The sequence below is a fragment of the Dama dama genome, chromosome 32, assembly GCF_033118175.1.
Source record: "Dama dama isolate Ldn47 chromosome 32, ASM3311817v1, whole genome shotgun sequence".
NCBI lineage: Eukaryota > Metazoa > Chordata > Mammalia > Artiodactyla > Cervidae > Dama > Dama dama.
The window spans coordinates 29,377,370-29,402,907 of record NC_083712.1 but is presented as its reverse complement, the minus strand read 5'-3'; the positions used below and the strand labels follow the sequence as shown (position 1 = coordinate 29,402,907).

Here is a 25,538-nt window from a genome sequence, read left to right as displayed (position 1 = left end):
GTGGTCAAACAAGAGATGGCAAGAGTGAATGTCAACAATCTAGGAATCAGGAAACTAAAATGGACTGGAATGGGTGAATTTAACTCTGTGGGCAGGAATCCCTTAGAAGAAATGGAGTAGCCATCATGGGGAACAAAACAGTCTGAAATGTAGTACTTGGATGCAATCTCAAAAACAACAGAATGATCTCTGTTCGTTTCCAAGGCAAACCATTCAATATCACGGGAATCCAAGCCTATGCCCCAACCAATAACACTGAACAAGGTGAAGTTGAACAGTTTTGTGAAGACCTACAAGACCTTTTAGAACTAATACCCAAAAAGGATGTCCTTTTCATTATAGGGGACTAGAGTGCAAAAGTAGGAAGTCAAGAAACACCTGGAGTAATAGGCAAATTTGGCCGTGGAGTACGGAATGAAGCAGGGCAAAGGCTAATAGAGTTTTGCCAAGAGAATTCACTAGTCATAGCAAATACCCTCTTCAACAAGACAAGAGAAGACTCTACCCATGGACATCACCAGATGGTCAACACCGAAATCAGATTGATTATATTCTTTGCAGCCAAAGATGGAGAAGCTCTATACAATCAGCGAAAACAAGACTGGGAGCTGACTGTGGCTCAGATCATAAACTCCTTATTGTCAAATTCAGACTTAAAGTGAAGAAAGTAGGGAAAACCACTAGACCATTCAGGTATGACCTAAATCAAATCCCTTATGACCATACAGTGGAAGTGAGAAATAGATTTAAGGGACTAGATCTGATAGACAGAGTGCCTGATGAACTATGGACAGAGCTTCGTGACATTGTATAGGAGACAGGGATTAAGACCATCCCCACGGAAAAGAAATGTAAAAATGTAAAATGGCTGTCTGAGGAGGCCTTACAAATAGCTGTGAAAAGAAGAGAAGCAAAAAGCAAAGGAGAAGAGGAAAAATATACCCATTTGAATGCAGAGTTCCAAAGAATAGCCAGGAGAGATAAGAAAGCCTTCCTCAGCGATCAGTGCAAAGAAATAGAGGAAAACAACAAAATGGGAAAGACTACAGACCTCTTCAAGAAAATTAGAGATACCAAGGGAACATTTCATGCAAAGATGGATACAATAAAGGACAGAATGGTATGGAGTTAATAGAAGCAAAAGATATTAAGAAGAGGTGGCAAGAATACACAGAAGAACTGTACAAAAAAGATCTTCACGACCCAGATAATCACGATGGTGTGATCACTCACCTAGAGCCAGACACCCTGGAATGTGAAGTCAAGTGGGCCTTACAAAGCATCACTACGAACAAAGCTAGTGGAGGTGATGGAATTCCAGTTGAACTATTTCAAATCCTGAAAGATGATGCTGTGAAAGTGCTGCACTCAATATGCCAGGAAATTTGGAAAACTCAGCAGTGGCCACAGGACTGGAAAAGGTCAGTATTCATTCCAATCCCAAAGAAAGGCAATGCCAAAGAAGGCTCAACCTACTGCACAATTGCACTCATCTCACATGCTAGTAAAGTAATGCTCAAAATTCTCCAAGCCAGGCTTCAGCAATACATGAACCGTGAACTTCCAGATGTTCAAGTTGGTTTTAGAAAAGGCAGAGGAACCAGAATTGCCAACATCCGCTGGATCATCGAAAAAGCAAGAGAGTTCCAGAAGAACATCTATTTCTGCTTTACTGACTATGCCAAAGCCTTTGACTGTGTGGATCACAATAAACTGGAAAATTCTGAAAGAGATGGTAATACCAGACCATCTGACTTGCCTCTTGAGAAACCTGTATGCAGGTCAGAAAGCAACAGTTAGAACTGGACATGGACCAACAGACTGGTTTCAAATAGGAAAAGGAGTGTGTCAAGGCTGTATATTGTCACCCTGCTTATTTAACTTATATGCAGAGTACATCATGAGAAACTCTGGGCTGGAAGAAGCACAAGCTGGAATCAAGATTGCCAGAGAAATATCAATAACCTCAGATATGCAGATGACACCACCCTTATGGCAGAAAGTGAAGAGGAACTAAAAAGCCTCTTGATGAAAGTGAAAGAGAAGAGTGAAAAAGTTGGCTTAAAGCTCAACATTCAGAAAACTAAGATCATGGCATCTGGTCCCATCACTTCATGGGAAATAGATGGGGAAACACTGCAAACAGTGGCTGACTTTATTTTTTGGGGCTCCAAAATCACTGCAGATGGTGACTGCAGCCATGAAATTAAAAGACGCTTGCTCCTTGGAAGAAAAGTTATGACCAACCTAGACAGCATATTAAAAAGCAGAGACATTACTTTGCCAACAAAGGTCCATCTAGTCAAAGCTATGGTTTTTGCAGTAATCATGTATGGATGTGAGAGTTGAACTATAAAGAAGGCCGAGGGTCAAAGAATTGATGCTTTTGAACTGTGGTGTGGGAGAAGACTCTTGAGAGTCCCTTGGACTGCAAGGAGATCCAACCAGTCCATCCTAAAGGAGATCAGTCCTGGGTGTTCATTGGAAGGACTGATGTTGAAGCTGAAACTCCAATGCTTTGACCACCTCATGTGAAGAGCTGATTCATTAGAAAAGACCCTGATGCTGGGAGGGATTGTGGGCAGGAGGAGAAGGGGACGAGAGAGGATGAGATGTCTGGATGGCATCACCGACTCAATGGACATGAGTTTGAGTAAAGTTTGGGAGTTGGTGATGGACAGAGAGGACTTGCGTGCTGCAGTCCATGGGGTTGCAAAGAGTCGGACACGGCTGAGCGACTAAACTGAACTGAACTGATCTCATTCACAGTATGCCACTCTATACTCATTTCAGTGCAGTTCAGTCGCTCAATTATGTCCGACTCTTTGCAACCCCATGGACTGCAGCATGCCAGGCCTCCCTATCCATCACCAACTCCCAGAGTTTACTCAAACTCACGTCCATTGAGTCAGTGATGCCATCCTACCATCTCATCCTCTGTCGTCCCCTTCTCCTCCTGCCTTCAATCTTTGCCAGCATCAGGGTCTTTTCCAATGAGTCAGTTCTTCGCATCAGGTGGCCAAAAGATTGGAGTTTCAGCTTCAGCATCAGTCCTTCCAATGAATATGCAGGACTGACCTCCTTTAGGAAGGACTGGTTGGATCTCCTTGCTGTCCAAGGGACTCTCAAGAGTCTTCTCCAACACCACAGTTCAAAAGCATCAATTCTTTGACCCTCGGCCTTCTTTATAGTTCAACTCTCACATCCATACATGATTACTGCAAAAACCATAGCTTTGACTAGATGGACCTTTGTTGGCAAAGTAATGTCTCTGCTTTTTAATATGCTGTCTAGGTTGGTCATAACTTTTCTTCCAAGGAGCAAGCGTCTTTTAATTTCATGGCTGCAGTCACCATCTGCAGTGATTTTGGATCCCAAAAAAGTAAAGTCTGTCACTGTTTCCACTGTTTCCCCATTTATTTGCCATGAAGTGATGTGACCAGATGTCATGATCTTAGTTTTTCTGAATGCTGAATTTTAAGCCAACTTTTTCACTCTTCTCTTTCACTTTCATCAAGAGGCTCTTTAGTCCTTCTTCTCTTTCTGCCATAATATACTGCCACGATATACTGGGATATATTTATGTTAGGTCTTGTTACTCAACATATTCATGTTATCAGTTATCCTTCAATATACATTTTTTCTTCGTCTTTGATAATAGAATTTTCAGCAGACACCAGTTGCCCAAGATGCAAACTCTATTTCTCAGTGCTTATTGCTAGATGTGGCCATACAGCTAAGTTCTAGAATATGAAATATTAGAAACAAAGAAATGTGCTCTTTCTGGGTCCTGCCTTTACCGAGGAGTGTGGTCATCCCGGTACACTTTCCCCTTCTTACTAATCTGGATATGGATAAATGCTCAAGCTGGTAGTCCAGTTGGATAAGAGGGTCTAAGGTTCAGAAAACATACCACTCCAAAATTACCTATACCCAATTATTATATATGTGTGAGAGAAAGATGTTGGTCAAGCCACTTTTACGCTGATTTTCTGTGAAAGCAGTCAGATCAATAGCATAAAAGATACTTTTGTTGCCTGTTGGAATGTGAGGTTTTTGTTCAAATGGGAAAACTGGATGTCAAAGTTCAAATCATTTTTACATTACCTTTTGTAGTTTATTCTGCTAGGTAACATGGAATATGTCTTATGAAAGCCAATAAAATATTTTATATATTTATACAACTATTATGGCTATTCAAAAATTGGGGAACTATGTAAATAGTCTCTAGAGAAGACTGAATTTTGGACTCTCTTTAATTAGTAAACCACCATCAAGAACAAATATACTGACTCTTAAAAAAAAAAGTCTAACCTCAAGTCTTTCCCTACATGTTTTCCATCTTCACATCCCATCTGGTTTGAAGAGACCACTTCTTAGACTGTCTTCCTCCCCCACATTTCTTTGGAACTGACCCCAAAGACCCACCCACAGCCTATAAGCGCTGGTCACATGCCACATGACCTTCTTGGCTCATGTACTGATGTCTGCTCATGATTTGGTTTTCCTTTGATTTCAGTGGCTTTGATTTAATGATATATTTCACCATATTGAAGGGAATTATTAGCTTAAAAGGTCAATATTTATCTATATTTATTACAAACGCAGTCACTCCAACTGAGACTTCTAATAAGTATGTCTGGCTATCTTTGATGGCCAGAAATATCACTGGAAAACAAGAAAAAATACATCACGCTGAACAACAAATGCCTGCCAATATTTATAGGTTTGAAGGAATTTATGTCTAAATTACAATGATAACTCTGGAGTAGTATTTCAGTGCATTCTGAGAACTACTCTTAGAAACTCTGTTTTTGTTTTCTTTCCAAGTCTTAGAACCTGATTATACTCCCTCCTGCAAAAAATTCATGTTCATAAATTCAATGACAGATTTGGTTCACTCATATGCCCATCAGATAATGAGCTGATTAAAGTTCTCTAAAATTTTATTAGCTTATTCTGCTTTACCTTTCTAAGCTCTAATCTCAAAGCTGTCACCATGCTTGACAAATAGTTTAAAAGATACAGACAACTTAGCAAACTGCTTTCACAATCAGGCCCCTAAGACCTTAGACATGAAAATGTGGTCCATGTGTCTCTCCAGAGGCTTATCTGGAGATAAGTTTTAAACTAGCTAATACTAGAACTGAGCAACTGATTGAAACTTTTGTTGATATTCTGAAAAAGTCTGTATTTTTGTCATAAAAGCAATAATGATCATGATAACTGTATAAATAAAGGGTCATCTTATGCCATGTAGAAAATGCTTCAAATAGTAACTGAACCCACATCTCCTGAGTTTCTTGTATTGGCAGGTGGATTGTTTACTACTGAGCCACCTAGGAAGACAGTCTAATATTAGGATCTAATATTATTTTGTTTTTGTATCTGTTCATTGTATGCATTTTGCCCAGAATACTATTACCTTTGGGTTTCCCTGGAGGCTCAGCTGGTAAAGAATCCACCTGTAACAAAAGAGACCTGGGTTTGATCCCTGGATTGGGAAGATCTCCTGAAGAAGGGAACAGCTACCCACTCCAGTATTCTGGTCAGGAGAATTCCATGGACTGTATAGTCCATGGAGTCTCAAAGAGTCAGGCACAACTGAGTCACTTTCACGAACACCTTTTATAAAAAATATATAGGCCAAAAATGGAAAATGCCCTGCCTCTAACCTTTTACTTCTGTTATCTCAAAGTAAATGTTGTCAACAATTTTGTGCCTATTTATCTAGAATTTTGCATATTCTTATTTAGGCATCTAGAGAGGGTTATAACCCATCTATGTTTCTATCTATATCTGTATCCACATATTTCATCTTATCAGACTGAGACACACTACAAACATTGGCCTGCCACTGTCTTTTTCTACACACACTATATCATCAGTACCATTCAGTTAGAGAACATGATATGATCTCACTCCATCTTTTTCATGGCTGCATACCATTCCAAACTACAGATTAAACAATCATTATACACTAAACAATGATTATATATCCTTAACTGATGGGAATTTGTGTTGTGTCCTTTTTGTCAGTAACATACAATACAATGATGGGCATATCTGTACATATATATTTATACATTTGTTTTATTATTTCTTTTTGTAAAGTTCTAAAATGGCTAGTGGGCAACTTGGAGCTATTATAACATGCATTCAAAATCAAATAGAACAAAAATTCCTACACACTGATTCTAGAGGTTTCTTCTCTTGTAACCATACTTTTCTAGAGTAATTTCCAAACCTCAAATTTTGAATTTAATCTGTTTATTACAAAGCACCCCAAATGAGTTGTAGAGTCAAAACAAATACTCCTGCAGACAATGCCATAATACTTTAGAATGATGAAATGCTTAAAATAGAACATTTAAGTTAGAACTTGTAAATGAGGTATAATTATGGCTCTCATAAGGCAACCATGCTATAGTGACACATCCAAGAGCAAATTCCTTCCTGCATTCTTAGAATTGATATAAGTGTCCAAGTGGTGAGCATATGTTTCTGGAATGTTTAATGTTCCTGTCAGCAGTTGGGCAGGGTCTGTCATATTTTAGGGGAACTATGTCATAGGTCAGTTAATACTTTCTTATGTCATGATTGCATTCCCTCCAACAGATCTGATTGACTACATGGACATTTCTGAAAAAGCAACCTGAGCATTCCAATCATAACAACTTTATGCAGTATTAACATTCTAATACAGTTTATGTAAGGAAGGAAGAGTTCGCCAGAAGCACAGAATGCTCTGTGGGCATGTATTAACAGTTTGAGCACATTGATCTTTGCTGTAAAGTTTTGACTTCACTTAAACTTACGACACATTACTGATCTAGTTTGTTAGCAAAACCATGTTTACGGTTTATGGAAACCAGATTTCCTCACCAAAAGGGAGCTGGAGTTTTTGCTTCTCATTGTTGATAGCTCCAGTTGTGCAGAACTGAGAAGTTTAGTTTTGTCTTAGGAGAGTTGGAATTATGGACTCATATTGTTTCAAGAAGGGCAAGGTTGCTGCCCTGAAATGTCCAATCTGCAGGTTTTTTTTTTTTTTTTTTAATGTCAATGGCATGTTAGATTTACAGAAGAAATGGTACTCGTATTTGCATCAAGATTATAGAGTACTACATTGTGGGAAGAATGCTGGGGAAATCCTAAAGGTATGACAAACTTTAGTTAAGAGTTCTCTAACTAAAGCATGATTCATGTAGTTTGTCTCCAATCCTTGTGTCTCTCACTTGCACACTTCTTAAGGGATCATGGTATCTATAGGATCAGTCAGAGGTGCCTCAGCATAAAATTTTATTTCAGTTATTGATCCTTTTGGTCAAAAGTTAACAGAAAGTTCATACAGCTATGGATAGCAAATGTGCCAGGGTATCATTTAAAATAGCATTAGCATATTTTGGAGGAGGGGGTACTGTTGCCTTAGTATATTCAAAGGGCTCATTTAAAATATGTGACTTATACCACTTTTATTATAATAAAATATATTTTCTAAAGGGGAAAGAGAAACAAACTGAAATATATAATTTTAATTTAAAGATATGATATTCTTTCAGAAAATTAGAGATTGTCCTTCAGATCTATGAGCTATCTGGTGACTATTTAATTCCAAAGAAAGTGAAATCAGTTCTGTCTTCAACACAATTCCAAAATAAAATGTTCAGGAACCATTATAAATATTATTAGTGAAATAGGTTATCCTGTTTTAATTTTTACATATTTTGATGATTTTTCCAAGATTCTCTTTAAGTCATACAGCTACCCTACAGGGCAAAAGAAACATCGACATATCTTTTTAACCCTAGAAAAAATAATAAATGATGGAAACAAGGATATTTACAAAATTCCAAAAGCCAGATAATTGGTGCATGAGTCTTACCTTTCTTTTACGAAGTCTGACTTGGTTATCTGTGGGTTCCTGGGTGGCCAGAGTCTCCTTGAAGTGTAAACACTGCATGCCATCTCCTGAGTTGAACTTTGGAAGACTTTTGTTTTGATGTTCTGAGAAACCACTCGTCTCCAGGCCATTTTCAGTTGACATTCCACTAGGGCAGGAAGGAGGCTGCAGAAGGCAGCTTCCAGGATCTGTTTTTAATAATGGCAGTCCTCTGTCCATACGAGGAATAGCCAATAACTTATCTTGTACTGCACTGCAGGTGTTGCTTTCATGTTCATCTTTAGGGAAGTCGGGTTTCCTTCGATGCTGAGCAATTACAGCAGAATTAAGCAATTGCTTTTCTGGCACAGTATCTTTCACATTCAATGAACTGCAAGCATTCATTTTGGACGGATCTTTTATTTCACTTAAGCTTATCTCCTTACAAAGCTCCAGGCTTTTACTCACCATGTCAACAGCTTTCCTGTCCCCTTTTTCCTCAACCAGCCCTAAATCAACTCCACCAGCCATTCCCCAGGAGTCACAAGAATCTTGGTTACTTTCCACAATGGGTAGCGTCTTTACTAAGGAGCCTGCTCCTTTGACGCTATGTTGGTCTGATGTTTCAGGTCCTTGAGTAGTTAGAATCTGTTTATCATCTGTGAGGTACAGATCAGAATCGGTGTCCTCATCAGAAACATGCACGAGTGTTTCTGTGCTGGCCTCCAGAGAAAGAAACTGATCTTCACCTTCGTGGCTGTCATCTTCATCTACCTCCTTTGAAATGTGACCCATTGGCCTCCCAGGAATCTCTCTCAGCTCTGAGCCATGACAGCAGTCTGGGAGTGAAACACACCTCTCTTTGCGGTCCACATTTAGAATTGCATCTTTTTCCATACTTGCCTGCAAGCTGTCAGCTACTAGTCCATGATGACATGCTGTGTTACAATCATCAGAACTAAAAGGCTGTCCCATCCATTGGGTCACATGTTCTTCCCAGCTTCTCTTTCTGATAGCTACAGACATGTCATCGTAGTTTAACAACAGACAGAGAGATACATTCCGTATGAGACTAAAGGAGATGAAACTTGATGAAAGATTACTTCAAATTCACTGATTGATGAATAGAAGAAGTTGTCATTTCACCACCTATTAAAAAATAAAATACATACATATAGTTCAGGATATAATTCTAAAGTCAAAATTTATCTTGGAAAAGAGAGTGCTTAAGCAATGCTATAATAGATTAAATAAAAGGTTTCTATAAAACTTCCAATCAACAACCTTAATAGGGTTATTTCTTCAAGAAGCAGGCTAATATTAGAAGAAAATTTTACATTTAGTATCTCTGGTCAAAAATCATTGACAATACTTTTAAATGTAGCTGGACTGATTGACCTATTCATTAATAGGTCAATAACCCAGCAGCACTAGTGGTAAAGAACCTGCCTGTCAATGCAGGAGACAGAAGAGATGTGGGTTTGATCCCTGGGTTGGGAAGATCCCTGGAGGAAGAGTGGCAACACACTCCAGTATTCTTGCCTGGAGAATCCCAAGGACAGGGGAGCCTTGTGGGCTACAGTCCATGGGATCACAAAGAATCAGACATGACTGAGCAACTGAGCAGGAGCACGAGCATGTGTGTGTGTATAATTTAAAATTCCACTAGGAAAATATCTGGACTGCCATACTTAATAATTCACCAGAAGCAACTAGTTGCTCTAGCTTACACGCTTCCCTGGTTAACTTTTGTGGAAACAAATTGCTACAGAAATCTATTGGCTGTTTGGTTTGAATTGCACCGAAGGTCACCAGGGAACTGTTCATGCAAAACCTGAGCTATAGGGACAGCACGTGTAATGTATTAGTATGTGAAAGAGCTAATATAGACCCCAAATCACCAGGACACATTTACTCCAGGGAGTGACTCTGAAACTCCGAAACTCCGGGGTAATCCAGTTTAGTTCATATTAACACGTAATTCATGCATAAGAAGGCATACCACACGCCATTTGCAATGCCTTAGGTTAAATGGGCTTCCCAGGTGGTTCAGATGGTAAAGTGTCTGCCTCAGTGAGGGAGACCCAGGTTCAATCCCTGGGTCGGGAAGATCCCCTGGAGAAGGAAATGGAAACCCACTCCAGTACTCTTTCCTGGAAAATTCCATGGACGGAGGAGCCTGGTAGGCTCTAGTCCACGGGGTCGCAAAGAGTCGGGCACAACTGAGCGACTTCACTTTCAGGTTACATATATTTACATACATCCCTTTGCTACTATGACCAGTTTGTAAGCTAGTATTGTTAAAGCTTAGAGAGGTTAAATGACTTGCTAAGGCTACATATCTTGGGATAAGCCTGGATTCAAAATAGACACCAGTTCTAAGACCCAAAGAGGCAACAAACTTCATTGTCTCCATGTAATGAGATTCTACAGCCTCCGTATCCCCCTAGACATCTTTAATAGGTATAAAATCTAAACTCTTCAGGTAAGGATTCAGGTGAATCAAAAGAAGATGTGAGCACAGTAAGACAATTGAAACAGTTCTTTAGGAATTTCAGTCTGATTCTGTTTGGCTTCCAAGGAGTTTAGTTTGTATATTTCTGTTAGAATTTGGCCATAAAAATTTTAAGTAAACAAGAAAACCAGGCATAAGATAAGGTCAGGATGTAAACACATTCCAGATATCCATCCATCCTCTCTGCCTTGAATTATTCAAAACCTTAGTTAAAGGCAACAAATTACACCAATGTAAACGCAAACGACTAAGCTGAGCGACTGAACTGAACTGAACTGAACTGAAACGCAACCTTATAAAAATGACTAATCCAAATGTGTCCCATAATGAAACCTAATGACTGAACTGTAAAAGAAAAATCTCATTCAAGAGCAGACACTTCCAGTTTCTACGCCACATAAGAACAGTCAGCACATAACATGGACTGGCTTATTGATTTCAGTCATAAACAAGATTAACCGCGGTGCTGGTTTCAGGTCACTGCAGTCTATTGAAAAGGAGTCTGACTGCCCACCAAAAATTTCAAGCTATTCTGACTAAGCACATGCCAGAAAGGTAAATATTCTCATCCTGTAAAGACCAGGAATGTACTAGAATTCTGGTACCCCAGACTGACCAAATATCATTCTGGATGCTATTTGGTTTCCTTAGAGGTCTGTGTGTATCTTTTTGAAAATGGCCAGTGTTCACATTTTCCATGTTGGCATTCATTTTGCATTCAAAAGAAAAATATAAAGTCCCTGAATTCCATGCATAAGTCATTATCGTGTGGGAGGCTACGGAAAGTGGAAAAAACGCATAGATGCAGGCCAGAAAATTTCTGCTTTCATGGGCAAATTTGGGTTGTAATAGGGCGGTTCTGTTTTAGATGCTTTCTTTTCTTTATTTTTATCCAGCGTAGAAAGAGCAGGCTAACTTAAGAAATGCCAAGTGGTATTACTGTGTCATTCCTAAGCCACATTTACATTTAAGTTGAGGCTGACTTCTGGTTTTATTTCTTCGGTGAAGAAGGTGAAAGAGTTTTATTTACCCCTTGGAGAACAGATTACATAGAAGTTTTGCCTTTAAGTCCTTACCATATTAGTTAACTTATTGCACTCAACTTTGGCAAGTATTTTTATAACATCAAAGGAAGACAGTTAAATAGTTCTGAGGCAATCTAGATGCAAAGAGAGACTGTAAATTAGACAGATTCATACAGCATTAACTCCTTCTGTCCTAATTTCTTATCTTGGTCCTTTGGACATTTCCAATATCATTCCTGTGAATTTGTAGTGTCTTCGCCTCAAAGACATAAAATTTTCTAACTTTCAATATGACCATCACCACTATAGTGTGGATGTTCATTCCAAATCCTGTGGTCTGATAAGATTTCTTTTTTAAAATTATCTCAACAAACTTTCTTATTCACACTTCTTAATTAAATTCTGATTTGTATGATTCATAGTTAAAAATCTGTCTTCAGGAACTAAAGGCCAAAAACAGCATTAATTAAAATATGATTATTATTGTCTGGGCTGCCCAGAGGGTGCTAAGGGTAAAGAATCTGACTGCCAATGCAGGAGATGCAAGGGACGCGGGTTCTATTGCTGGGTTGGGAAGATCCACTGGAATAGGAAAATGGCAACCCACTCCAATATTCTTGCCTGAAAAATTCCAATTCCATGGACAGAGGAGCCTGGCAGGCTACAGTCCATGGGGTCACAGAGTCAGACACGACTGAGTGACTGAGAACATTATTGTTCATCACATATGAGCACCCTGGACTCATTTTCTAAGTCTTCTGAATTGACTCAAATTTGTCCTGTAAGATTCAGAAGTCTTCGTAAAAGACCTAAGTTTCCCTTCGAGCCTTCTCACCAGGCTGCCTTATTCAAAATTACATTTCTAACTACTGATGACTTACTTTGCAAACTTCTATTACCAGTTTTTAAAATAATCGTTATTATGCGCTTTCATTCAGAATGAGCTCAGCTGCTCAGGGCTTGGATGAGGGATCTGGAAAAGTATAAGTCATTCTAGGGTGTTGATTTTATGAAGTGAATTTCCATGGGGATTTTTCACTTCTTAAATGTATATGTTCAAACACCACTGTATTAATGTAACAAGAAGCCCTATGTACCTCTAATTATGTAATGATTCTGGAAAATATTTGTGAAATGTCCACATTTGCTTTTTGTGATGTTAGGGCATAGGATGTTTGGACACAGAGTGATTTAAAATGTATTATGTGGGCTCATTTTGTAACACCACCCTTTGACATAAGCATTTTGTAGTATACAGTCTGTATTTTAAAATGATCAAAGTTGAACATAGTACTAAAAAACAATGGAAAATATTCTAGTTTGAGAATCCCTGGCTTATTTCTGACATCAAGCTATCATGCTCTCTTTTGCAACTGCTCCTGAAATGAACACACATTTTGTATTTTGACCTGGCAGTGGTCCTCAGGGAAGAAGAACCCAATGGGAATCACTACTGCTGACACTATAGCCTGGGAGAACTCAGTGCAAATGAAGCACCTGTGCCTGAAATCAAGTGAGCAGTGCCTTAGAATCGACAGCAACACTGCCTGATCATAGTCATTTATTCAACAAGTGTTCATTTAGGACTGAACAGGCTACAGAAGGCTTCCCAGGTGGCTCAGTGGTAAAGAATCCACCTACAAATGCAGGAGACGTAAGAGACACAGGTTTGATCCCTGGATTGAGATGATCTCCTGGAGTAGGAAATGGCAACCCACTCCAGTGTTTTTGCCTGGGAAATCCCATGGACAGAGGAGCCTGGTGGGCTATAGTCCATGGGGTCACAAAGAGTCAGACACAACTGAGTGACTGAGCATGCATGCCTGGGCTGCAGACAGTCTGCTAAACATTGGGAACATAAACCTAAATATATATTAACTTGTTTTGTCCTTTCAGAGCACAGATGACATATATAGATATACATACACATATATAAATAAATACACACACACGCACACGCACATGATTGACTCCTGGGTTGTTTTTAGACACCTTCACACAGATGCTGCATATTAACAGAAGGGAAAATAAAGGCATAATAGTACTGCTGGTTTCTCTGTATTTTCCTACTTTCTTCTAGATGGCTTGGCTGGAATTACTTCTGGTTTTTCTTTACGTCTTTCTTCTTAATTACTAATCCTGTATTAAATTTCTAGGTCATGTTTTTCTCCTACTACTGTTATACGTATATGTGCATATGTTTGTGTGCATGTGTGTGTGCGTAATAGCTACCACATAGTATGTATTCAGTCACTGGAAGAAGGAAGGAATATTATAAGGGAAATAATCTCCTTTTAATCAAAAGTAAGTTAAACTCCTTCCCTGATGGCTCAGTGGGTAAAGAATCCACCTGCAATGCAGAACACACAGGAGACCTGGGTTTGATCCCTTGGTCAGGAAGACTCCCCAGAGTAGGAAATGGCAACCCACTCCAGTATTCTTGCCTGGGAAATCCCATGGTCAGAGAAGCCTGATGGACTACAGTCCACTGGGGTGACAAAGTGTTGGACGCAACTGAGCAACTATGCACACATACACAGATTAAATTCCCTAACATGAACTCTTGCAAGAATAGAGAATGCTCCTGAACCAAGAGAAGAACATTTCTATTAATACAATGGCCCATACTGTTACTAATATAAGGGTCAAGTTGGTGATATGGAGAGATGGGGAATCTGAGCATCCTGTAATGATTTGACTTCTTAATGGATCTTGGCCTGCGCTCGGGGAGTCACCTTTGCATATCATCATGCCACCCAAACACTTATTGAATTGAATTAGACAATCAGAACAGGATCAACAACAGTCAAACAGACACAGGTCTTCAAATGTGTGCTCACGAATGGCAAAGTAAATCTTCCTGACAGTGAGCATGGGTGGAGGTTGAAATGGAATTCATTTTCTTGATGGAGCTGTCAAAGAACAAAACATCTAGCAAACTAAATTGTAGCACATCTGGGCACCTTCCACTGCCCCCAACTCAATGATAACATGAGAAGAGTACTTTAACATGCAAAACTGGTGTCACATATTCAGGAGTCTTAGGATCAGCAAGAAAGCCTGGGACAGATATGGTTATTCTTAATCCCTGTATGTAAATGCACGATGAACAAATAGCCAAAAAAAAAAAATCACATATTTTAAAAAAGCATTTCTATGAGTCTAGTCAGGTTAGCCAACTTTTAATAAAACACAATTAGCACTTATTCTTTAAAATATTCAGGCTTTCTAATCCAAATTAGACAGGGTTAGAATTAGGCTTAAGGAGAGAGAAACCTCCTCCTCTCCTTAAGCCTAATGTTTTTGCATAACATGATGCAAAAATCTCTTGCTATATGATTGCACGCAGATTTCCTTTTTTAAGTAGCAATGTGTGTCTCATTCCTTCACAAAGTCATTATTCATCTACTTTTACATACTGTGTCAAATGTTGGAATTTACTCATTATCCCTCATTAGCTGTCTGTGGAAAAAACAAACTCCTATTAAAATTCTTTATTGATAAATTACTTAATGGAGCTTAAAATATTATATCTGAAAAAGCTTCTATGTCTTTAGGCTGCCTGGAAATTATAAGTAGCCTTTTAAATTATAGGATAAACCACCTACAATGAACTAAGTCAATGGAGTAAGTACTACATCACTTTTTCCAGCAGACACATCTAAGCTTCCATCATTTTTGACCTTAAGAAAAAGAATGAAGAAATAGGTACACAATTAAAATTTTTTTTTAATGTTTACCTATTTTCATGTATATATTAGTTTTACTGAGCTTGGTAAGTTTTTTCTCCTTCTTAGCTCTCAGAGTCAAATATGTTCCAGGAAGCAAGTACATTTGAAAATTAACAGGGTCAATCCACTAGAAGTCAGCTCATCAGAAAAGAGAAAGCTGTTACAAAATTGCAAATTATTATTTCTAAGTTGTCCTATTTTTACCTCCAGCTTCCTCCTATATGAGGTAGCCCTGTGTGTGTGTGTGTGTGTGTGTGTGTGTGTGTGTGTGTGTGTGTGTGTGTGTGTGTGTGTAGTCACTCAGTCCGATTCTCTGTGACCCCATGGACTGTAGCCCGCCAGGCTCCTCTGTGTGTGTGTGTGTGTGTGTGTGTGTGTGTGTGTGTGTGTAGTCACTCAGTCCGATTCTCTGTGACCCCATGGACTGTAGCCCGCCAGGCTCCTCTGTTCCTGGTAGTTTCCAATTCCCTTGAAGGGAGGAGCTCAGATACTGGCAGTGTCTGACTTATTACCACTTTATAGCTCAAGTCCACCAGGTTTGCATATGCCCAGAACATTTTCTTAAGTAACCACGTGTAATGTGACTACATCTTTTAAAATGTCACGATGTTTGCCTGATATCACTAAAAGTTTTATGGAGATAATTGGTTTCCAAGAGATCCCAGAATTAACACAGTCTTGGGGTATAATATTATATCACGGATGCAGTAATTTCTAGATATCTATATTTCCTTTGGGATTCCATGTTTTATTTTTTTATACATAGTCTTCTCAGTAAGTGTTCCATTTCATGCAGATCCCTTTGAGCATCTAGAACTACATTGTAGCTTGGGTATTTCTGCAAATAAATTCATTAATGAATGATAAATTATTTGGCATTTTGACTTCATATCTTTTCTGCAAACTCCCTTAAAACCAAAGAAAAGTATTGCTTTTGCTCTGAAATTGTTTCACTTGAAATTTCTGAGGCAACAGGAAACAGCTTAAAATTAAATTTTATATCGAATGTTTCATTGTCTTTTTTTATGGCAAAGCAATATGACTAAAATGTGATTTCTCCCTTTTTCTAAAAAGATACTTCTATTCCACAACAGACATGAATTATAATGCTTTATCATCAGCATAGTGAGATGTGGCTTTGCTTTAAGTGGTCACTTTCTATTTTTAGCTTTGCTATCATTTCTAAGAACACTCCAACAGTAGACATAGTAATCACTAAATATAAATAAGAGATAGGGCTATGGCAACACAGGTGCTCAAACAGCTCGGTGACAACATGATACTGAGATTTCAGCCATTTGATAAATACAACTTTCACTGAAATCAGGAACATGAAATCATTTGAGAACTTAGTTACTTCTGTTAGGTTGGTATCCTATCAGGGATTGATACCTCTTATATCAACTTTTGTCCCCTGTGGTAGTGGTGGTTTAGTCGTGTCCACCTCTTTGCGACCCCATGGGACTGTAGCCTGCCAGGCTCCTTTGTCTATGGGATTTTCCAGGCAAGAATATGGATGTGGGTTGCCATTTCCTTCTCCAGATGATCTTTCCAGCTGAGGGATTGAACCCATGCATCCTGCATTGCAGACGGATTCTTTTACTGCTGAGCCACCAGGGGTATCCTCCTGTATTTAATATCTATAATTCTCAGCTTATTTTTTCATCTGCTTATGTATATTTGAGATTGTTTTTACTACCAACTGTCCCAAATACCCAAGAAATAGTTGGTGCATTAGAAATTTTCAATGATCATCATAATAGTAATAGTAAAAAAAGCTTCCATGTATTAAGCATTTACTGTGGATCAGGCCCTGTATTTGGTGTTGTCCTTACACTGTCTCCTTTAGTAATAATATTCATAAGTAATAAGTACTCATTGTAGTGGGCACTGTTGTTATCCTATTTTATACAGAGACATTTTGGCAGGACTAAGTAATAGGTCAATGTCCAACATCTATTGGTGGCTAGTGTTTATTACCTCTATTTTTTGTGAGGGCAAGATGTCTGTTAAAGAATCTTTTTCTTTTTCTGGTGATTTGCATTTATTACTTAGGTTCTGTCTTCCCCAGTTTTCTCACTTCAAGAATAGGAATAATGAAAATCATTGACAGAAATAATAACATTGTGCTATAATAATAATGATGAGCTGATAATACATGTAAAGCACTTAATCCATGGCATAGTGCAATAATTCACTAGATACTAGAAGACAATGATGATGATGAAGATGGTGACAGCAATAATTCCTTTATTTTGACAGATCTTAGCTGCAGAATCCATGACTGAGGAGGAACTGGAACTATCCCTTGTATGCCTGTGTTATTTCAATACAGATGAGTGATATGACCACAGAGTGAAACGCCATGATTCTTTCTTTCTTGATTCATTTGACCTCTGCTTTTTTAAAAAAAAACAACAACACAGAAATTTGTTTGTTATACTGTATGCGACCCAATTGGCACATACAATGTCTCATCTGATGCTCAGAATGACCTGGTGATATAAATATTTACAGTATCTTCCAGGTTTTACCAACAAAAATCAGATGCTCAAAGTAGATATGGGGCATGCTTGAAACCATAGAGCAGATTTTAAATGGCAAAGATGCAAGACTGAGCCCATTTTCTGTCCCTTCCCAGAGCTTTCCAGTACACCACCCCATTTAAATTGTGGAAAATTCACCAGTGCTCTGCTCTCACTGGCCTCATGTAACTTTTAACTTTGAACAATTTTTGGATGCTCACACTTCCCTCTGGTTCTTAATGAACTTGTAATGTCATCTTATGAGAGTGTTGTTAACCTCTGGCCTCAGGCTCTGATGACTCTTGCCAACCTCTTATTTCCCTTCCTCTTTAAAAATTATTATTCAGTCATTACAGGATGTCTGGAAAACTTAAAAAAAAAAAAAGTCTCACAACACCCACTCTTCAACATTGGTTTTCCTTTCCTTTATTTCTTCTTTCCCTCCTATTTACTTCACAAACATTTACTTAAAAAAAAAACAGGTATTGACAGTACTTGACACACTAGATATTTTGCCAACTGCTGGGAATAAAAGGCAACACTTACTGAATTTCTGATCTTGCTTTCTGCTCTTCCTACTTTCCTTCTATCTCATTTCTACTAATGAGCTGCTTCCCTCTGGATTATCTGAACTGTATTGCTAAGCCATTCTGTTATTTCAGTCCAATAAGACAACCTTTTCATACATAGAGGTCTTCCCTTGTGGCTCAGCTGGTAAAGAATCCACCTGCAAGACCTGGGTTCCATCCCTGGGTTGGGAAGATCCCCTGGAGAAGAAAAAGGCTACCCAGTCCAGTATTCTGGCCTGGAGAATTCCATGGACTATATAGTCCATGGGGTTGCAAAGAGTCGGACACGACTGAGTGACTTTCACTTCACTTTCATACATACAAGCAGTTACAACTGCTTTTTTCAATCCTCTATCTTCTTTCATGAACAAGTTCACATGCATGCTGTTTACACTGCCTTTTGTGGTTTTTTTTTAAACACAGGAATTCCTATTTAATATTTTCAAGTTCACTTATTATACTTTTAATACACTAAATCAAAATAAATAATCTCTTTAGGTCTCAAGGTCCACACTTCACCTTTATTCTGATTAACTTCCTCAAAAACTAAGCCCATCTATTTCTCAAAACTCTATGAGCTGACTAGTAGTTTAGTGCCAAATGAGGATGGCAGAAGTACATGTTGTATTTTCGTATCCACACCAAAGACAATCTGAATTTGGGCTTCTCTATAAACCTGTTTGACTAACATTGTGCAAATAAGGGCCTTATCGTTCACTTGGAAGAAGAAGACACAATATTTATGCTATTTTCTTAAAATCTGGAGGAATTTTCCCTCATTCTCTTTAAATACTAATGTAAAATCCTTAACATTTATTCCAATAATAACTGATCCGAATCTAAATCATCACTCATTTGGAACTTTGCTGTACTGTAATGATATCTACGGAGAGAATTCTCATTGTAAGATGATATTGAGGGCAATTCATTCATTCTCTAAAAAGAAAATCAATGAAAGAGTGGTCCAGTGGCTAAGACTCTGCACTCCCAATGCATGGGGGCCTGGGTTCAATACCCGGTCATAGAACTAGATCCCACATGCCTCAACCAAGAGCTCGCATGCTGCAACTAAGGATACTGCATGCACAACGAAGACTCAGCATAGTAAAAACAAAAGAAAACCAAAAAGACATTTTAAATGTCCCAGTTTAGAGTTGTTTTAATCCTATAAGACTCTTTCTCTGTAAGTAAGATTAAACCATGCCTAAAGCATTTGTGGGCCTCAGCGCTAAAGAACTCACCTGCCAATGCAGGAGACGCAGGTTCAATCTCTGGGTCAGGAAGATCCCCTAGAGAAGAGAATGGCAACGCACTCCAATATTCTTGCCTGGAGAATCCCATGGACAGAGGAGCCTAGCAGGCTTCAGGTAGACTCAGTAAGTCTACCCCACGGTCCCCAAGAGTCAGACCCGACTTGCTGACTAAACAAAAACAAAGTGCTTGTTGCAGGCGTAGGTATGGGTAGGGGCTTCCCAGGTGGCACTAGCGGTAAAGAACCCGCCTCCCAATGCAGGAGACATGAGAGATGCAGGCTCAATCCCTGGGTCAGGAAGATCCACCAGAGGAGGGCACAGCCCCCCACTCCAGTATTCTTGCCTGCAGAATCCCACGGACAGAGGAGCCTGGCGGGCTGCAGTCCAGAGGGTTGCAGAGAGTCGGACATGACCGAAGGACTTAGCATGCACGTATGGTATGGGCAGACTTGGATAGGGCCAGAAAAATTCTCTTTTTTATTATTATGTACTCAAGAAAAAATAAATAAAATGATGTACTACTCTCTTTTACTAAGCCCTTTAGTAATCATGCAATCAGTTATATGGGCTATTGCTTTACAGTGTTTATTCCTCATTCTAATCATGTAGAGTGTGGAGACATTGGAAGTGTTGAATAGCTTATCTTTTAAGTGGTAATAACATCAGGAAATCCAATCTGGTTCATAAAAGTGGGGGAAAAAGGGTCATGACTCACATTTTCTCTAACAACATGGGATGTACTAGAAATGAAACATATTCGTTTTATTAGAAAGGCTCTTGCCATGGAAAGTGCAGTGTTTCAGCATGAATAGCAACATATACTGTCATATATGAGGAATGGTACAGATGAAACAGCCAACTCCTCCATTTAACACTGCGCTGGTCAGCCATTTATTTATATACCGTAACAAATTCTGCATTCTACAACTAAAGGACTTTGTAGAAGGCTCAGAGCAGATATATGAACCAATTAAAGGACTAAAAATAAGCTGTTGAAGGCATGATGAAAATAAGTGGGTTTATTTGACCTCAAAATGTACACATATTTTCACATGTCCATTTAGCCTTTTCACATTTCCACTGAGGTAAAAATGCATAGAACTGGCAACAGGCTACAGCAGTGGAGATTTAGGTTATTTAAATAAAAACATGTCTGGGTATGTAAGATTCTTAAACTGATTCCAAAGTGGGGCAGTAAAATCTTTCCTGAACGTCACTGATTGGGTTGGGTTATAATGATACCATTTAGATACAAGGATATGAATCAGACAACCTCCTTTCTAACTCTATGTTTTTAAGAAACATCAGTTTAAAATTAATATAATTATTAGCATATGGATTGATTTCCTGGGCATAAACATGAAACGTAACAAAACAGTCACAAACAAGTTACTCCTTTAAAGTGTTTGTTGAAGGTAGAAGAAGACTTTTGCATTTGAGGAAATTTCATTACTTAGTAAATTTGATTATTTTTTAAAACCATGGATTTTCTTTTCCCCCACGCTGTAATACTAGTGGCAGCTGTAAGCCTTTTTTTTTTTAAAGAAGCATTTCAATTTTCTGTTTAAAGGTAGCCTTCTACCGGATATGGATATGTTCATACCCTATTATGCATAATTATTATTTGGGAGCAAGGTGATGTGATATAAAGTTATCTGAATTATGACACAGGGTATGGTGGTTCCAATGTCATCTCTTCTACTAACTAGCAGTGTGACCTTGGACAGGTCATTTTTGAATGTCATACTTCAGCTTCTTTTTTGGCACCTTTAAGACAGTGTTAGAAGAGGTAACCTCTCATATTTTTTTCCTTCCTTAAAATTCTATTGAAGAATTTTATTAAATTATAATTTAGAAAAGTCAATATTTTATTTTTAACATATTAAAAAGATTCTTTTTATCACTTGTGAGTCTTAACACGACAAATTGTTAGTGAATAGTTAGAATTTGTCAACACAAGTTATTCTAGCGTAAAATTTAAGCATGATTAGCTAATACAGCAAATGGTCACCTTATACCATGTCAAAGTTTATGATGAAAACTTTGACTTCATATGATCCAACTGTCAAATAGCTTTCATGTTTCATTTAGGATATTTTGTGTTCATCTAAGAAATTTGGAAATATGCATGGCTATTTGTTTCTTTCACATATCTTTCCATATTATTTCTATAAAATAATGGTTTTCATTCTAAATATTCAGAAGCATAAATATAACACTATGTTATCTATTAAAACTCTCTGCTATTTCAGTCATTACTAAATTTCTTTCCTTACACTGCACATGTAAACATAACTTAAAAACACTACAGTCCAGTGGAAATGTAATTTTATGATTACATGAATTGTCTACACAGATCAACTTTTCATATGATTCTAATGATTTCCAACAACCTTAAAATGGTAATAATGAATGTCATTGTCATTGAGATTTACTTTAATTATTCAAAAATATTCACACAGAATTTGAGCAGTGAATAGTTAATTCAGGAAAGTTAATCTATATATCTTAAATCTAATTCTGATATTAAAATTTTTAAAAATCAGAGTAAATTCTATTTAGGATAGAAATAAGTTGTAAACTTTCATGTGCTTACTTTTTTGAAAAATAAATAAACCATTTATTAGCAAGCTGTACATTAGCAGTTTGACCTGTAGTTGAAACTGGGTGGGGACATACTGAAGAATCCAATCTTCATATTTTAAACGAGACACAAACTTTTCTTTGAAAAATGCATTAAGAAATAAAGTCATCTACTCTTCTGTTGGCAAAAGACGGGGAAAGAAAAAAAATCATTTACACCTCACACTTAATGTGTGACAATAATGTATTTGTTTCACATAAGTCATATAATAGGGAAACTGGTCTTCAGGCTCTAGTCATAAATAAGTTAAGGATGAAAAGGACTTGAAAATAAGATCTTACTTTACGGAGAAAAAGAGTGAAGTCTCCCTGGAGCCTATTTCCGAATTGACATTCTGCTAAAACAGTTTGACCCACAGTTTTCTACTTACTAAACATTTTCCACTTCTGATTTCGTGGCTCAGCTCTAAGACCCAGGAAATCACCACTCCGTGCAAGATGCTAACATGTCTCTCAATCTTTCTGCCTCTCTGTAGATTGCCTCAAAGCGGAGAGATAGATAGTCCACAGCGTCTTACCTCGACGAGGAGGAGCTGAAACGCCGAGGCATGACATGCTTCAACACTCAGCCTAGGAGAGGAGTCCGTCTCCGTTACTTTCTCCAAAATATAAGTTCACATTTCGTGGTTGAGATCATGGCTCTATTCTAAGCGGTTCTGCGCAGTGTGTGATTCTAACAAAAACAGCCTCCGCAGCTGGAGGGAGCCTTAGCCGAAGCCGGAGTCTGTCAAGGCGTTCCTAGTGACTTCTGTCTAGTAAATTCAGACTGATGTTTTGCAAAAGGGGCCTCCACAACCAGGCCCAGATTGCCTGCGAAGCATTTCCTGCCTCTGAGTGGTGTGCGTGTGAGAAACACTGAGCCGGGAGGAGGGGAGGGGGGAGCCCTGAGGCCGGCGATTTAGGAGTTCTGATTTTACACAGAACTGAAGTGAGTTTGTCAAAACCCTTGAGGTGATTAGTTGGAGAGTCATAAAGCCGTAAAGCCTTTTTCTATCCCACACTGCTTATGGGGGAAAAAAAGATAGAAAACTCTAGTTCTTTCCTTTCTCTACAACTTTTCCACTGTATTCAGTGTATACACACAATGTAATCAAAATACCTTTGCAGGACTCCTTTCAAAAGATCTTTTAAGGGAGCAAGATGCAGTTAGAGTTTTAATACCGTAATTCTTCTAAATTTGAAAACCTTTTGACCGCTCCTTCATTTAAAATGCTGCAGCCAGATCACACACCGTACCTGAGATCTGTTAAGTGAGATCCTAGGAATCCAGCAAACAGAACGTTTTCTTCAAGATCTCTGATCCCAAGAATCCTTCCCGGAAATAAAGTAGTTTGTGTCAGGGCCCAGGCAGCCTTGCTTCTGGCCAGAATCCTCCAGTCACACACATCTAGTGCTGGAAAAGCAGAAGACAGACTCCATCTTGATCCTATTACAGTCTTGCTGACATTAACCACTTGCAACTGCTTCCATCCCGCAGAACACAGTCTGGGACTCACATCTCTCAAGCAGCTCACAGTATCTGTATCCTTCCTCCGACACAAATGTTGTGAACTATCGTCTGTTTATCTTTTCTGCTTTCTTATGCCTCCACTGGATGACTTCCTCCTAGCTGCTCTAGGCTGGGAACTTGGACTACCATTTGGTTTTGATTAAAACCAGACAGCCAACTCTGGAGAATGTAGGGAATAAGCTAATGGAAACTGCAAGTATGGCTTTAATTAGTGCATCAATTAATAATAGATGTTCGCTCCTCTTATAATAAGATGACACAAATATCAAGGCAGAGGAAGCGCAAGTCGTTTTAGGAAAGAAGTTGCACCAATTCTTCCATTATGACCCAGAATTCTCTTTGAGGAAAGTGGAAGGAAAGAAGAGTGATGTGGCCTTGGGACATCCAGGATGCGCAGAGGCTGGTGCAGCATGCTGGTTGTTTATACCAGAGAAACAGGAAACAGCATCTCTGAGTTTAATTATCTTGCTTGGTTGAAACTTCAGTAATGCCTCCCTTCTACTTTATTTACAATCAATGGATTCTCTTGCTGTTTATGACACAGGTATTTCTTTCAGGGATTAATGATCAGATTAACCTGATCATTGGGTCTACATGGGGCTTGCAACTACCCAGAGATTTCCAATAACGAGAGGAACAATCCCAATTTCTATATGATAAAAGAGGAACATAAAAAGGGATATAAGAAATATTAAACCTATTAGTCCTAGACCTATGTGGTACATCTCTGAAATTGTAAGCAGCTTTCATTATTCACATTTATTCTCTAATTTTTTATAAAGACTGACAGACACCTAGATAGCATAATGATCATGTTTTGAGTACTTCCTGATACTACTGAGTAGATGAGAAGTCAGAGTATTATGTGGTAGCCATTATTTCTTTTCTTACTGGGTAGCTAAAATCTCTCAAAATTAGTGCAAAGCATGGACTATCAGAAATATCAAACCCAATGCTTAACACTTGGTTTGTATGTTAAATTTGGTTAAAACAGTAAGTGGCAGGGGTACATTTTATACATAATTTTGAGATGAGGTGCATTCAAATAACCTGGAGGGAGAGCAATTTTTAGGAGTTTATCTCAAAACATTACTGATTAAAAAATGAGGATTTAGATTCCTTGAAGTTAACCTTCAGCCACAAGAAGGAAGTCCACAACTTCATAAACCCTTTAAAGGGTCATTTATGTTCATATTCAAAATACTTTCACTGAAACTATTTAATCTTCCCAACTATCACTGTGTGTATTCTTATTTTTATCTTACAGATGAAATATTAGAAATTTATGAGAGTAATTTTTTCACAATCAAATGATGGAGAGTAGCCAAGTCTACATTGGAACCCAAATTTTCTAACTGTAACACCCTGAGTTCAACTGTCTCTCTTGACTCTCTCTTAATTGCTGTGTGAAACTAGGAAGACTTCTTAAACTCTCTGAGTTTCAGATTCCCCCTTATAAATAGGGACAATTCTACATTCCAGATTCCAGATTGGAAAACAGGATTAACTTTATATACAGATATTTTTATAAATTTATCTCTTTCCCTTCAGAAAACACTGGGGCAGAATGGAATGAGAATTGATGTAAGTTCTTTCCTAAAATAACTTGTATATCTCTATACCTATCTGCTTGTAGCTCTGCCTCTGGTAACAGAGGGCACTCAATAAACATTCTTACTCCGCTAATTCTTCTTGACTAGATTCTCTTCCTGAGTACTATAATCCCGCTCTTGTATAATTTAGCCTTGTTTCTGTTTACATTGGCCTGAGGAAACAACAAAACCCTGTTCACATAGATTTATAAATGGTTTTTTAGATATCTAGATAGTCTTATTAGTAATTTTCTCCTTAACGTTCTCTTCCCTAAACAAATAAGACTTCATGATTT

General features: G+C 38.3%; 1 protein-coding gene across 3 annotated transcripts in view; it reads right to left on the bottom strand.

Moving 5' to 3' along the window:
• Positions 1-23,606, bottom strand: part of DLC1 (DLC1 Rho GTPase activating protein) — a 409,749-nt gene extending 386,143 nt beyond the window's left edge. Inside the window, exons 1-2 of one of the 3 annotated variants that reach the window (XM_061134629.1) lie at positions 23,377-23,606; positions 7,883-9,028 (exon numbers count right to left, since the gene is read on the bottom strand). In XM_061134629.1, coding sequence (XP_060990612.1) covers positions 7,883-8,905 — 1,023 coding nt within the window. In that variant the 5' untranslated portion in view covers positions 8,906-9,028; positions 23,377-23,606. Of the gene's footprint in view, positions 1-7,882; positions 9,029-22,658; positions 22,922-23,376 lie in introns of those variants that run through there. The other 2 variants (XM_061134633.1, XM_061134628.1) reach the window with 2 other exon arrangements.
• Positions 23,607-25,538: the final 1,932 nt, after the last annotated feature.